Source organism: Aspergillus japonicus (assembly GCF_003184785.1).
Source record: "Aspergillus japonicus CBS 114.51 unplaced genomic scaffold BO86scaffold_91, whole genome shotgun sequence".
NCBI classification, from domain to species: Eukaryota; Fungi; Ascomycota; class Eurotiomycetes; order Eurotiales; family Aspergillaceae; genus Aspergillus; species Aspergillus japonicus.
The window spans coordinates 15,027-29,715 of record NW_020291728.1 but is presented as its reverse complement, the minus strand read 5'-3'; the positions used below and the strand labels follow the sequence as shown (position 1 = coordinate 29,715).

The 14,689-nt window shown below is 55.4% G+C and overlaps 6 protein-coding genes and 1 non-coding gene across 7 annotated transcripts; 3 read left to right on the top strand and 4 right to left on the bottom strand.

Moving 5' to 3' along the window:
- The first annotated feature begins 70 nt into the window (after positions 1 to 70).
- BO86DRAFT_393230 (catalase/peroxidase) lies at positions 71 to 2,690 on the top strand. Its single transcript, XM_025672971.1, has one exon. It carries the CDS (start codon positions 365 to 367, stop codon positions 2,642 to 2,644), a length of 2,280 nt encoding a protein of 759 aa, XP_025522596.1. The 5' UTR covers positions 71 to 364; the 3' UTR covers positions 2,645 to 2,690.
- A 759-nt stretch (positions 2,691 to 3,449) lies between these two features.
- Positions 3,450 to 6,422, top strand: BO86DRAFT_372226 (SLC26/SulP family anion transporter; the record flags this gene model as incomplete). The annotated part of the gene is made up of 4 exons (XM_025670340.1): positions 3,450 to 4,092; positions 4,152 to 4,297; positions 4,362 to 6,245; positions 6,282 to 6,422. The coding sequence occupies exons 1-4, from the start codon at positions 3,822 to 3,824 to the stop codon at positions 6,420 to 6,422; spliced, it is 2,442 nt and encodes an 813-aa protein (XP_025522595.1). The 5' UTR covers positions 3,450 to 3,821.
- A 154-nt stretch (positions 6,423 to 6,576) lies between these two features.
- BO86DRAFT_443052 (MFS general substrate transporter) lies at positions 6,577 to 8,367 on the bottom strand (the record flags this gene model as incomplete). Its single annotated transcript, XM_025676341.1, has 4 exons — positions 7,823 to 8,367; positions 7,534 to 7,748; positions 7,300 to 7,476; positions 6,577 to 7,244 (listed from the first exon to the last, which is right to left on the bottom strand). Exons 1-4 carry the CDS (start codon positions 8,227 to 8,229, stop codon positions 6,577 to 6,579), a joined length of 1,467 nt encoding a protein of 488 aa, XP_025522594.1. The 5' UTR covers positions 8,230 to 8,367.
- Positions 8,368 to 8,529: 162 nt separating this feature from the next.
- BO86DRAFT_t299 lies at positions 8,530 to 8,602 on the bottom strand. The gene has a single exon. It is a non-coding gene; the product is annotated as a tRNA-Lys (tRNA).
- A 215-nt stretch (positions 8,603 to 8,817) lies between these two features.
- On the top strand, positions 8,818 to 10,545 carry BO86DRAFT_325044 (S-adenosyl-L-methionine-dependent methyltransferase; the record flags this gene model as incomplete). Its single annotated transcript, XM_025668510.1, has 4 exons — positions 8,818 to 8,946; positions 9,009 to 10,132; positions 10,202 to 10,310; positions 10,363 to 10,545. The coding sequence occupies 4 exons, from the start codon at positions 8,818 to 8,820 to the stop codon at positions 10,543 to 10,545; spliced, it is 1,545 nt and encodes a 514-aa protein (XP_025522593.1).
- Positions 10,546 to 11,260: 715 nt separating this feature from the next.
- Positions 11,261 to 12,187, bottom strand: BO86DRAFT_348814 (Zn(II)2Cys6 transcription factor domain-containing protein; the record flags this gene model as incomplete). The annotated part of the gene is made up of 1 exon (XM_025669332.1): positions 11,261 to 12,187. A coding segment is annotated over one exon (927 nt), but the record flags the coding sequence as incomplete, so codon positions are not given.
- A 215-nt stretch (positions 12,188 to 12,402) lies between these two features.
- BO86DRAFT_443048 (putative FAD monooxygenase) lies at positions 12,403 to 14,550 on the bottom strand (the record flags this gene model as incomplete). The annotated part of the gene is made up of 6 exons (XM_025676340.1): positions 12,403 to 13,422; positions 13,479 to 13,699; positions 13,763 to 13,924; positions 13,958 to 14,204; positions 14,266 to 14,452; positions 14,510 to 14,550. 6 exons carry the CDS (start codon positions 14,548 to 14,550, stop codon positions 12,403 to 12,405), a joined length of 1,878 nt encoding a protein of 625 aa, XP_025522591.1.
- Between the last annotated feature and the right edge of the window lie 139 nt (positions 14,551 to 14,689).

Here is a 14,689-nt window from a genome sequence, read left to right as displayed (position 1 = left end):
GGATTATTCACCACATTCGAATTGGTGATGATCCCCCGCTTCAAAGGTTTCAAGGGTGGCTTCATCCCCACCACGTGTCTGGCCCTCGGTGGTCAGTCAGCAAATGAAGGGCGAGGCAGTTGTCCATTACTCATGCCGTCTTGGCCAGCCTGGCTGTCCTACCGGACTGCATTCACTGTCGAGAGTATAAGTATAGAGTGCGGGGTCGGGTTTCTTCCCCTCTTTTCTGATTCCCATCCATCCATTCTCTCCTCTTTATCTTCATCTTCAGTATCATCACCATCATCACTACTGCATTACTGCATTTTGGCATCCTCCTTCGCAGATCTCTTGACTGAGAAATCCCAATACTACCATCATCATCATGGGCGAGTCTAAGTGTCCCTATAAGGCACAGGCCAATGTGGCCGGCGGGGGCACGCGTAACACCGACTGGTGGCCCGAGCAGCTGAAGCTCAACATCCTCCGCCAGCACACCTCCACCACCAACCCATTGAAGGCCGACTTTGACTATGCCGCTGCCTTCCAAAGCCTGGACTACTTTGCCCTCAAGAAAGACCTCCATGCCCTGATGACCGACTCCCAGGACTGGTGGCCCGCCGACTTCGGCCACTACGGGGGTCTCTTTATCCGCATGGCCTGGCACAGTGCTGGCACTTATCGGGTCTTCGACGGCCGTGGCGGGGGAGGTCAGGGGCAACAGCGGTTTGCCCCCCTCAACAGCTGGCCGGACAACGTAAGTCTGGACAAGGCTCGTCGGCTCCTGTGGCCCATCAAGCAGAAGTACGGCGACAAGATCTCCTGGGCCGACTTGCTGCTGCTGACGGGCAATGTTGCCCTCGAGTCCATGGGTTTTAAGACCTTTGGCTTCTCCGGTGGGCGCCCGGACACCTTCGAGGCAGACGAGTCGGTCTACTGGGGTGGCGAGACAACCTGGCTGGGCAACGATGTCCGATACTCCGATGGCAAGCCCGGTGTGGCGGCCGAGGGGGTGGTCGACAGCGATCAGTCCCCCCATCGCGATATTCACAAGCGAGACCTGGAGAAGCCCTTGGCGTCGGCGCACATGGGTCTCATTTATGTCAACCCCGAAGGTCCGGATGGCAATCCTGACCCCGTCGCTGCGGCTCGGGACATCCGCGTCACCTTCAGTCGCATGGGGATGAACGACGACGAGACGGTCGCCCTCATCGCTGGCGGCCACAGCTTCGGCAAGACCCACGGGGCTGCCCCGTCTAGCAATGTGGAGGCAGAGCCTGAAGGCGCGGGCCTCGAGTCGCAGGGTCTTGGTTGGAAGAACAATCACCAGTCTGGCAAAGGCCCCGACACCATCACCAGTGGCCTGGAGGTGATCTGGACCAAGACTCCCACCAAGTGGAGCAACAACTACCTGGAGTATCTGTTCCGCTATGACTGGGAGCTCACTAAGAGTCCCGCGGGGGCTCACCAGTACGTGGCCAAGGACTCCGAGGCCATCATCCCGGACGCCTACGACTCCTCCAAGCGCCACCGGCCGACGATGCTCACCACCGATCTCTCCCTCCGCTATGACCCCACCTACGAGAAGATCTCGCGTCGTTTCCTCGAGAACCCGGATCAGCTTGCCGATGCCTTCTCCCGTGCCTGGTTCAAGCTCCTTCACCGTGACATGGGCCCCCGCACTCGGTACATTGGACCTGAGGCTCCCACCGAAGAATTGATCTGGCAGGACCCAATCCCCGCCGTCAACCATCCTCTCATCGATGCCAACGACATCGCCTCCCTCAAGCGCACCATCCTGGAGAAGAGTGGCGTTGACCGGTCGAAGCTGGTGTCGACGGCGTGGGCGTCCGCCTCGACCTTCCGGGCCAGCGACAAGCGCGGCGGTGCCAACGGGGCCCGCATTCGCCTGCAGCCCCAGCGGGATTGGGAGGTGAACCGACAGCCTGGGCTGCAGGAGACTCTAACCGCCCTCGAGTCCATTCAGAAGGAGTTCAACGGCTCTGCTCCCAACGGAAAGAAGGTCTCCCTGGCCGATCTAATCGTGCTGGCTGGCAGTGCGGCCGTCGAACAGGCGGCTCGTGAGGCTGGCCATAGCATTCAAGTCCCCTTCATCCCCGGTCGGACGGATGCCTCGCAGGAGCAGACTGACGTCGAATCCTTCAGTCATCTGGAGCCGGTGGCCGATGGCTTCCGCAACTACGGTCGCTCGACCCCGCGTGTGCGCACGGAGCAGTTCCTCGTGGACAAGGCGCATCTCCTCAGCCTGTCTGCACCGGAACTGGCCGTCCTGGTCGGTGGTCTGCGCGTACTGAACGCGAACTACGATGGATCGTCTCACGGGGTCTTTACCTCCCGACCGGGCCAGTTGACCAACGACTTCTTCGTCAATCTGTTGGATATGAGCACGGCCTGGAAGGCGACCGATGGCAGTCGGGAGTTGTACGAGGGCACCGATCGCAAGACCGGCCAGCGCAAGTGGACCGCCACGCGCGCCGATTTGGTCTTCGGCTCGCATGCCGAGTTGCGGGCCATCGCCGAGGTTTATGGGAGTGTTGATGGTCCAGCTCGATTTGTCAAGGACTTTGTGGCTGCTTGGGACAAGGTCATGAACCTGGATCGGTTTGATCTCAAGAAGCAGTCGATTGTGTCATCTCGATTGTAGTTTTGCCTGGGCACGCTAGTCTGTTTGTAATGAGTTCACGCAATGAAATTAGCTTTTCATATTCCTTTGGTGCTTTATGCTGTTGCAGCAGTCGTAAGGAAGCTTGTGGAGTTGAAGCATGTTTGAAGCATGATTCTATAGCAAACTTGGTAGCTTTGCCTTCCAACTTCCCGGGGTTGAAGAAGGTCAGGGGCAATACGGGCAATGCCCTTCAAACTTTCGTATCGGATAGAAAAAAACAGCTAAATGTGGCTGCCCAGTAGCCACTTTGACTTGGAGGGATCTTGCTATGATGGATTGACTCTGGACCAGCCAGATACCTATGTTGATGAGGGATATTTCAGGGCTATTGCAGTCGAGCACAAAATAGACTCCTGGCAACACAAAGGTGACGACTAGGCTACAAGCATTCTGGTGTGGGTAGGGATCGGACCCGTCAGTCCAGTCAAAAGACGGTATTTCACAGACAGGCCGACCCAGTTTAGGCAGCAACGAAAACACCTGGTGTGAGTGGTCTGATGCTGTGTGGTTCAGGGGGGGAAGAGATGGAGTCAGCCCTACTCCGGGTGGGTCAGCCCTATCTATCTCCGTCACACCCAGCCCTAGACTCTCTATCACCCATTCCACATTTCTGGAGAGTCAGCCAGCTGATGAATATGACGAGCCTGATCAACACACCCTGAGTATTCCACGATGAAACATGTAAAGCCTGATTGTATTGAGATACTGAGCTAGATTGACCACGGTGTGGGCGTAGCAACCCGAAACATCGACGGACTGGAGACTATCCTGCTACGACCCACGCCACACGCCACCAGAACACGGGACAATGTCATCTACAGCGACCATTCCTGGATGGACTGGGAATATCTCGTAGATTTGCAACATCCTACCACGAGAATCGAAGCCGAGAAGCCAATTGTACTCACGTCTCGTCGCTCGGCTATTCCAGGAATGGGCAAGAGTCAAATCCACTAGGAAGCAGGGTAAGCAGACCCTGGTAGGGCTGGCCAGCAGACCAAATGAGCATGGAGGAGCTAAAATCACGACATCGCGCCCCATAATGCTGCTATGGCCGGATGTATGTTGATATAGTTATATGCCACACCACACGCCGCACCATGACCACCGCCTGGCCAAATGTTTCTCTGTGCAGTTCACCTGCTAGCCTTGGATTATGTCGAGGAAAATAGGCCGTCTTGCAGCCAAAGTGCTGGGAATTGAACTTATGCCTTCTGATCCAATCCCTACCTCCCATAAGTCTGATCCTGGCACGGCCAACGAACATGTTGACTACTATCTCGAGCCCGAGCCTACCCTCGGAGACTGGGTGCGGAAGCATATCCCCTCTCGACGGGCCGTCCACCACTACTTCTACAACATGTTTCCCTTTTGGCAATGGATCTGGTCATATAATATGCAATGGTTTATTGGGGACATGATTGCCGGTAAGTGCAGCTCATGGCCTACCACAAGAATTGGAAAGACTGACTGATGGTGGTTCCAGGTATCACCGTCGGTGCGGTGGTGATTCCTCAAGGCATGGCCTATGCCATCCTGGCTAAGCTGCCGGCGGAATATGGGCTCTACTCCTCCTTCATGGGGGTTTTGATCTATTGGTTCTTCGCGACTTCGAAAGATATCACCATCGGGGTAAGTAGTGATCTCAGAATGTCATACACCCACTGACCGACTGACTGATCCTCCGCTCTCTTAGCCGGTAGCAGTCATGTCTACTCTCGTCGGGACGATCATCATCGAGACGCAAGAGAAATACCCCGACATCGAGGCGACCACTATCGCCGGAGCTCTAGCCATTGTGTGTGGTGCCATTGTCACCTTTCTCGGACTGACTCGTCTCGGGTTCATCGTCGATTTCATTCCCCTGCCGGCCATCACAGCGTTCATGACCGGCTCGGCGATCAACGTATGTGCTGGGCAGATCAAGACAGTCCTCGGCGAGACTGCCAGCTTCTCGACTCGCGGAGCGACATACAAGGTCATCATTGATACCTTGCGCTATCTCCCGACCTCCCAGATGGACGCCGCCATGGGCCTGACTGCCTTGGCCATGCTGTATGGCATCCGGTCGGCGTGTAAGTACGGCTCCCGCAAATATCCCCACAAGGCGAAAGTCTTCTTCTTCCTCTCCACCCTACGCACCGTCTTCGTCATCTTGTTTTACACGATGATCAGTGCAGCGGTTAACCTGCACCGTCGCCACAACCCGGCTTTCAAGCTGCTGGGCAAGGTGCCGTACGGCTTTCAGCACGCTGGAGTTCCCAAAATCAGCGTGGCTATCATTCGAACCTTTGCGCACGAGCTACCAGCCGCGGTGATCGTGTTGGTGATTGAGCATATTGCTATTTCCAAATCGTTCGGTCGCGTCAACAACTATACCATTGATCCGTCGCAAGAGTTCATCGCCATTGGGATTGCGAACCTGCTGGGTCCGTTTCTCGGGGGCTATCCCGCCACCGGCTCCTTCTCACGCACGGCCATCAAGGCTAAAGCCGGAGTGCGCACGCCTCTGGCTGGTGTGATCACTGCTGTAGTGGTTCTGCTGGCGATTTATGCCTTGCCCGCTCTGTTCTTCTTCATCCCTTCATCCTCCCTGTCCGCCGTGATTGTGCACGCAGTGGGGGACCTTATCGCCCCACCGAGCACCATCTACAGATTCTGGCAGGTTGCCCCCTTGGACGCGATCATTTGTTTAGTGGGGATAGTAGTTATCATCTTCTCGACCATCGAGATCGGAATTTACTGTACGATCTGCATGTCCCTGGCGGTTCTACTCTTTCGCATCGCCAAAGCCCGCGGGCAGTTTCTAGGGCAGGTGCAAATCCACTCCGTCATCGGAGACCATTTGTTGGATGACTCCAGCACGATTGACCTGACCAAGAATGCTTACACTCAATCTGCTCCACGATCACTCTACCTCCCTGTCTCCCACGCGGATGGCTCCAACCCGGCGATCCAGCCTGTCCAACCCACGCCGGGGGTGTTCATCTACCGTCTCTCGGACGGGTTCAACTATCCCAATGCCAATCATTACACCGACCACCTCGTCCAGCACATTTTCGATTGCACCCGACGGACTGATCCTGCAAGCTACGCCAAGCCTGGGGACAGGCCGTGGAACGACCCCGGTCCCCGCGCGAGGAAAAGTGCGGAAAAGTCCAGCGTGGAGGACCCGTCTGCCTCCCAGCCTTTGCTTAGGGCTATCATTCTTGACTTCTCTGCAGTCAACAATGTCGATATCAGTGCCATCCAGAACCTGATTGACGTCCGCCAACAGCTGGATCGGTATGCCGCCCCCAACCCGGTGCAGTGGCACTTCGCGCATGTGAACAACAAATGGACCAAGCGTGCCCTGGTGGCTGCTGGCTTTGGGCGACGTCTGTCCCCGGAGGCCGCACCGGGCAGGGTGATAGATCTGGCGGAGTGGGATGAGGGCCAGGTGGATGGGACGATGCTTAGAAGCGATGCCGAGTCTCAAGTCAGTGGCAAGGGCTGGATTGACAAGCAAGGCATGCGAACCACAACAACGGCACAGTCTGCACTGGATGAATCGGACTTGTCGTCGGATATTGAGAATGCTGTCACAACAACGCCTCTAGCGCCATACACGGGGAAGGCTGTGTCTGCAGGCCCGCGGCGACGCGTCGCCATAGTGAGTGGTGTCAATAGGCCACATTTTCATGCCGATCTTACGGGAGCTTTGGCGGCGGTCAATCAGAGCTTGGAAGAGGATGTGGGGATGCCTTCTAAGCTGTAGAGTAGGCAGTGCTACATACTGAGAGAATAATGCATGAATCCACCCGGCACCACTTTGACCGATCGCATTTACGCAACTCGTAGCAAGGCTGCCAGCCCTCTATCTACATACGGGTGCTAAGATTGTAGCATGGATCCAACATCGACGATGCGCTCTAAACACCCACCTCAGCCGGTCGCACCACAATAGAATCATCGCCCATCTTGTTCGGAGTGTTCGGACTTCCCTCACGCGAGGTTCTCTGCTCATCGATGAGAGGAGGCTCTCTCGTCGTCACGCCAATTCGCCCTGTCGCCAGGTCTCGCTTCTCAAGATAGGCAATTAGGCCAATAAATGGGATGGTCAACGCCCCCGTCACCGAACTCGCGATATACCCTTTGTGGAAGTTGGGCGCATCGGTGGCCGGGAAGAAGATCAACGGCCACCAGGTGACGAAGGCAAAGTCGAACGAGTTCATAAACCCGGTGGTGATGGCCCGCAGCTGGAGGTCATGGGCGGTCACGTCGGCCATCCAAGAGTACCAGATCGCCTGGGGCGCATAGGTGGTGCCGATCAGGTAGAAGGCCACGAAGTATCCTGCGTCGGTGGATGGGTTGGAGACGAGAATGGCGGAGCCGATGACGAAAGTGAAGCCGATTGCGAGCGAGACCTGCCAGCGGGACTGGAGTCGGTCGGAGATGATGGCGTAGAGTACCGTGCCAAAGATGGCGGCGGCATAGATTCCGGTGGGATAGTTGTTCTGTTGGATGGTCGAGTAGCCCCTGGAAGCCATCCAGTAGGGCATCACATTGTTGGATACCTCTTGCACCGACAGGGAGTACACTGGCCGTTTATCAGGAGTCTGAATGGCGGAAGAAAAACACCTAGGGCAACATACGCATGAAGATGAACGGCAAGAGCCAGAATTGCCAGCTGAGCAAGACACGCTTGAAGACGGTGGCATCCCAGGATTGCTTGCGCACGAGGCCGAGTCGAGTCACCGCGTGTTCTTTCTGCTCCTCGGTGAGATACCAGGCGGATCGGTGGGATGGCAGGTCGGGAATGAACACCCAGCCTAGAAACGAGTTGTTAGGCAGTCTTCAATCTTCTGGGGGGTAATTCCCAAACCCACCAAAGAGTGCAACCGGGACGGTCATCACCGAGACAATGATAAAGATCCATTTCCAGGCAGGCAGACCCCCCTTGCCCGCCAGTGCCGCCAGCAGACCAGCCTGGATCCATCCCCCAGCCATCGTGCCGATGTGGCCAAAGACGCAGAAGACTGCTGCCCGCATCCCGAGCTCGGATTTCTGATACCACGAGCCGAGAATGAACTGGGCGCCGACACTGGTCCCCGTGTCAGCATCCGCGCATCAAACTTCATGCCCTCATCCTGGGTTGGGCACCGGGGGTGGACATACTAGGCAATGGCCGAGAAGCCTCCTTCAATCGCATTCAGCAAGATGACCTGCCAGGCCCGCGTCATCTTGTAGGTGATCAGGGTCAAGACGCTCCAGGTCACATTGGCGGTAACAAACACATACTTAGGGCGGGCGATGGTCAATAGACTGGTGCCGGGCATCTGGCACACCGCATACACCACCAGATAGGCGGTGTTCATGTAGTTGTACTCCTTGCCCTGGAACCCAAGGGCCTCTTTCATCCCGCTGATATAGGCGGACGAGTAGCTGGATCGGGTGACGCCAAAGAGAAACCAAATCAAAGAGAAGTAGGGCAAAAGAGTGATGTCGAGTTTAGCTAGCAGAGCGCGGGTCTTGGGCTCGGACCCCCACAGTCGGATAGCCAGCCAACTGCGAAGCGAGGCCATCGTGTCTCTACAATTGTTCACGGGTGGTGAAGGAAGGGGGAAGGAGCAAGCCGCGGGAAAGGCTTATCTCGACCTATATAAGAGTCGCAGAAGAGCGACGCTTGGATACTCAGCATTACACAAGCGGGTGGCTATCACACGCCATCTGCTGAATGGTCATGGCGAAAACGCCTTGCAGATGGTGAAATCCGCCTCTGCTGATAAGCATAGCCTGCTTGCACAGTATGCTGAGTCATTATGCATGTTTTGTGCTTCAGGATCCGCGGGGAGCAAAAAGAAAGGCAGAAAAAGAAAAGGGAAAGCCCAACGCGGGGGTTGAACCCGCAACCTTGAGATTAAGAGTCTCACGCTCTGCCGATTGAGCTAGCCGGGCTGGTTGATGAATGATTTAAAGTTATCAAAACCAATATCCTTATTTCATGGCTTCCAGCCAGGAACCCCTTGGCTCGGGACCCGCGGACAGTCAAGGGGGAAGAATGACTGAACACCAAACAACAAAGCACCAAAACAACAAAACAACAATATGTCTTCCTCCATTCATCCTGTCGGAATCTTTTCGAATCTCAATCTCTCGGCTACTCAGGCAAGATGTCCCCTCCTGCACCAAAGAATGTCAATCTTCCCAACGACATCGAGTATATTCCCACTCCACCACCCCAGCCCTCGGCCTTCACTGCCGGCGACCACCACCAAAACGGTGGAGTTGCCCTAACCACGGTCAGTCTTCTCAATTACTACCAGGTACCCTTAAGCATGCATGCTAATGGACACATGATTAGTCCCCCGCCCTTCACAACCCGCCGCTACCCGTTGACGGACCTGGCAATGAATCCTTCTCCAATCTCTGGTTGATCAGTGCTCTAGTGGGAGTCCCCGCGCTCCTGACATGGACAATCGGTGGAGGGATGAAGACCGGAGTGTGCCTTGGTCTGGTCACTCTATTCCCCATCCTCATTGCCTTCTGGACCTGGACCTCGAGCTGCAGCCCTCCTACCAACACCAAAGTCAAATTACCCGGTCGGCCCATCGAACAATATGTCACCTTCAAGAAGGAAGCGGATCGGGCCAAATGGCACGGTCGGAACAAAGTGCCTTTGCAAACCTTTTGCGAGATGTATCTCGACGGTGAGGTCGATTTCAACGGCGATTGTCTAGATGTCATGGAGTACCGCCACGACTGGGCCAACTTTCGGTTTACCTGGGAGCTATTCAAGTATATCCTCCTGACCTTCGCCCGGGACGTCCTCTTCCACACCAAGTCGCAGGATGAGGAACAAATTCGGCCCAACTACGACCGCGGGAATGACCACTACGCCTGGTTCCTCGGTCCCCGGATGGTCTACACTTCGGGGATCATCTCCGATCCAGACCGAGAGGAAACCCTGGAGGAAATGCAGGATAACAAGATGGCGATTGTCTGTGAGAAGCTCGGTCTCAAGGAGGGGGAGACGATGCTCGATATCGGTTGTGGCTGGGGAACCCTCGCCAAGTTTGCGAGTCTCAACTACGGGGCCAAAGTCACCGGTCTCACCATTGCGCAGCATCAGACGGCTTGGGGGAATGAGGCACTTCGGGCCGCCGGGGTTCCCGAGGCCCAGAGTCGGATTCTTTGCATGGACTATCGCGATATTCCCCGGACCCAGTACGACAAAATCACCCAGATCGAAATGGGCGAGCACGTCGGCGTTCGCAAGCTATCCACCTTCTTCCGTCAGTGTTACGACCTGCTCAAGGATGACGGGGCCATGTATGTTCAGCTCTCGGGCCTACGGCAGGCGTGGCAGTACGAGGATCTCATTTGGGGCCTGTATCTGAACAAGTACATTTTCCGCGGCGCCGATGCCTCGACCCCGTTGTGGTATTACGTCCTGGCCATGGAGCGGGCCGGATTCGAGATCAAAAGGTGAGTGTGCTCTCCGTACCTTAACTTGAGCATTGATGTGGCATGGGGATTGACCAGTCTTGATAACAGTATCGATACCGTTGGGGTGCACTACTCGGGCACTCTCTGGAGGTGGTATCGGAACTGGATTGGGAATGCGGAGACAATCAAGGCCACGTATGGTCAGCGATGGTTTAGAGTACGTTTTTGAGACTGCTAGAAGACATGCATAACAACTAATCGTACTATAGATATGGGAACTGTTTCTTGCTTGGTCGGTCATTGCTTCTCGCCAGGGCAGTGCCACTTGCTACCAGTTTGTGGTGGTGAAGAACCTTAACTCGACCCACCGCATCAACGGAGTCTCGTCGCAGTTTGGATTATCGGCTGCATTGGCTGCCAGCAGAATGGCGGGCAAGTCGAGACTACCGTGAAGAATATGCCAATTCGAAACATAGTGGGTGGATGGTGGCGAGGTGTTACTTGTAGTACAACATGCTCCGCTTGACAAAATATAAATGATGCTGCAGACTACTAGACCTCTCGAACGCGACTACGCCACCACATCGAACGAATGGTGACAAGTAGCAACTCACTCGAGTATCTGAATATTGAGCCACTCGATTGCTGTAACCCGACCCCTCAAAGTCAGCAATGGCCTATGCAAGATTGAACGTACCAGTCAGTTGTGGCAGCCGAGAAACCCGAGGCAACGACCGGGCCACACGTGACCCGATTCCCAACGTCTTATCTAATCTTATCGGATAAGCTTATCTTATCTACGGTCGGCAAATCTGCATTCGTTCAAAGCCAGCCAGCCATGAACTAAACAGTGAGGCCCTTCAGGCCCATCGACATGGCAACCGAATCGAATCCGCCCTGAATATCGCAAGCAATCATCTTTGCCGGATCCAACAACGCCCATGGGTCGTCGAGACCACCTTCATTGTGCTCCAGCATCCGAACTAGACCGGTCAACAAGCGGGTCGCGGACTCGATATTGTTGAGATTGGTCTGCACAAACTCGCCTCGAACAGACAAGGAGGCCAGCTGTGAGCCCAGATTAGCCAGGTTGGCCTTGCTTCGGCGCACTTCATCCATCAACGCCAGTCTAATGGGGAGATCCCGTGAGCACAGCACTCCTTCCGCGCGAGCCAGATAGCCCGGGCATGCAAAGATCTCACAGGAGGCCAGCTCCCAGAGCCGGACGGCTGGCTCTTCCATCGCGAGCGCCGTTCGCACAATCACGTGTTTCCAGTCTCTGGTGTCGAAGGGGCAGGCTCGACGTGACCAGAATGCTTCAGCCAGGACGAAAGATCGGTAGGCGACGAAGAGCGGGCGGCCGATGCGACTGGTCAAGACGCCCGGACCGCGGAATCGGAACATGTCGGAGATGCCGCGGGTATGCGCCAGCCACGCCGCCGAGCCCGCCCCATCCGTCATGGCATACAGACCCAACAGGATGGCGGCGAACAGCATCTCATCCGTGACAACTACCACCCCCGTGGGTCGAGGTGCGAGGGTAGTGCGCAGTTGCGCCGAGGCGTCGCCGTAGTGCTCCCAGCTCAGTAGGCGCCGTTGACGGTCGGCGTGGACGGTGGCCAAGTGCAGGGTGGTCAGGGCGCAGACTGCCCCTCGCACCACGGCGGGAGCGGTGGCCAGGTCATGGCGCATGTAGACCATCGGATCGAGGGCTACATGGGTCTCGTAGGTAGCATAGAGGCAGGAGTAGTTGGTGGCAATCCAGTCGCAAAAGACATCTCCGTGTTGGGTGGACAAAGCATGGTGGGTGAGGGCTGGTGCTAAGAGTTCGTCGATGGGGAGCCCACGGGGGCGAATGCGCCGGAGAACTGGTGCCGATGCTATGGTGATATCTTGATTGGCACGGGCTTTGTTTGGTCGAGGTCGAGGTTTGGGGATATGAGGGGTTTCAGGGCAAAATTTGAAAGTTCGAGAATAACCAGGACAGAGTACCCCTCGGTCGCGGCATCGTCTACAACCCGGACTGGATTCATCGCATTTGACACGGCGCTGCAGACAGTTTCGACAGCCGTGACTCCGAGGAACTCCTACCATTGAGAGATGTAAGTTGGTGGTTAGAAAGGGGACAGGGTCTGAGGGAAAAAGATTCCGTCAGGTTATTGTGGAACGCAGTCCCACTTTGTCCAGGGGTACAGACTAAGACGGGGCTAGCTAATAATGCCGCGGGAAAGCCGATACGGTAAGGTGGCATCTAAATTACACTGTAGTATAGTATAGTGTACTATTAAAGGCTCTGTACCCGGGTTCAACTATCGCTCGCTTCTATTCACATTCACCGGTACAAAAAGTGAAAAGAATCGTTCTAGAGTGTCTGCGTCCTCCAATGAAACAACTAGGGAGCAGTGTTGATCAGGACGCAATAACACCACACAGCCCTCAGGAGCGATACCATAGAGCGAGTAGGCCATGCCACAGCGCGGTGCAAACCCCTCGTTGTCGGCGAAGACCCGCCGATACTCACGGCCCCTCCGATCGTCATAGGGGCGGAATATTGGAGGTAGGCTCATGAGTTGGACATCGAATCTAGAGGCGGAATGGATCAAGTACACTGCTACTGACCCCACGGCCGTTGTCGCCCCTGGCATACAGAGCGGGGCAAGAATGGAGGTAGGGCGCGTGAGCTGTCTTGCCAGGGCTTCCACCCGCTGCAATTGCGACGCCTTGCTGACGTCGCCCCCGAAAACAAGCAGGTGCCATTGACCAGTGCTCTGGAGTCTTTCTTGGAGATACCATGGCTGTGAGTCACTTTGACAGAGCACAAGGACATCGGGCAGACGTCGACCAATTACAATGTTCTTAGCAAGGTGAGGCGTGCTACAGTAGAGGACCCCATGCTTGTCTGGCCGCGAGGGAGGAATCCGGGTGGCGGTCACCAAGAGATTCGGGGGATAAGTGACACTCAGCCCTGAGGCTGTCGTGTTCTCCTCTGAGAGGGTTTCTTCGAGTCCCGTGGTCTCGTCCTTCAAGTCTGCCAGATTTTCTCGGTTGGCCAAAGCATGGTCTGAACCGGAGCATATACCCAAGCACATTCGGCGATCAAAACGTATCAATCGTTCAGCGACAGGCAGTCTTTCTTCCTGGTACGTTCGCAGAATGGCAGGTGTAGCTACGCCTCTCAAAACTGAAGCCAGCTTCCAGCCCAAGTTGTAGGTGTCCTGCATGCTGACGTTCATTCCCTGACCGGCCTTAGGCGAATGGGTATGGACAGCATCCCCAGACAGAAAGACTCGATCTTGCACCGAGAAATCACTGCATAACCTCTGTCCAACCTTCAGCCAAGTCAGTCGTACTTCGCCTGTTTCCACACAACTTGATCGGAGCATACCGTATAAATCGTACACCACTCGACGTGAGAGGTGACGAGGTAATACGGCTTCAGAGCGTCACCAAGAATCGACAGCAGAACCGAAGGCCGACGGTCTCTCCGAAATCGAGTCGCACATCTGGCGGGCAGTTGAACATAGAAGCGTACGAGGTTGTCTTCTCGGGGAATAATCATAACATTGCCCGCCTGGGATTTGATAATGCACCGTTTGCGAATGTCAGCTACAAAACATCAGTGGTCTGTCAGTGTAGGCAAGCGATAGAACTGCGAGAGGAGCAACTGACGAAAGTCGGTGGTTGGTATACAGTCAAGAACGCCCCAGTCGCCGTTACCCGCAGACTTCCCCTCTAGGCTTAACCCCAATTGTTTGCGAACCCAGCTGTGGGCGCCATCACAGCCGATAAGGTACTTGGTGCGCACGACCGACTGGTTTCCAGTGGTATCAGCTCTGTCCTAGCCTGCGGGGTCTCTTAAGAGACTCACATCGGTGTCCAGCCGTAGCTCAACAGCATGTTCCCTGTGAAGATCCACGAGGTCTTGGTGGATGAGGAGTTCCTGTGGTGATGTCTTCCATTTGATCTGCACATTTGGGGATTTATCGATGAATTCGAGCAGACGTTCTTCAATCCGACCTTGACCAAGAGTGACTTCCTGGAATCTAGACAGCCCCGGGTTGCAGTTGGGCGAGACGCTGTCGCGACATAAGTCTCCTCGAGAGTCATGGTGCTGGACGCATGCTTGGGTGTTAGGGCTTCTCTTGACTCACACCGGGACAAGGTACACGAACCCACAAGCACACTTCCATGGTCCGGTTGGATTCCTTCCAGATGATACTAGCAAGACCAAAACTGTCCAGAATCTCTAGAGTTCTACTTTCGAGCCCGTCGGCATGCCCCGTCAACGTTCTACACGACTTCATCTCGATGATGAGGGTCTTGATGTTTAATTGAGCCATCCAAACAGCCGCCATCAATCTGTAGCCTTGGATTAGCAAGCATCATCCCAGTTCGTTGTATTATTGTGTCACTTACCCAGAGGGTCCCGCCCCAACTATAACCACATCAAAGACCATGGAGGGCGCGGGCTGATCTTGGCAGATCATGTTTACTGTCGGACGATAGTAAGTTTTGTGTGGCGTTGTTAGTCAATGCGATGTCTGTTGAAAGAGAACAGGAACCGCGCTACGGTGGGCGTGGAAGTTGTTAAATATA

What these genes read in the sequence shown, in the direction of transcription:
- BO86DRAFT_393230 (XM_025672971.1), top strand. Translation starts at nt 365, where the DNA reads ATGGGCGAGTCTAAGTGTCCCTATAAGGCACAGGCCAATGTGGCCGGC.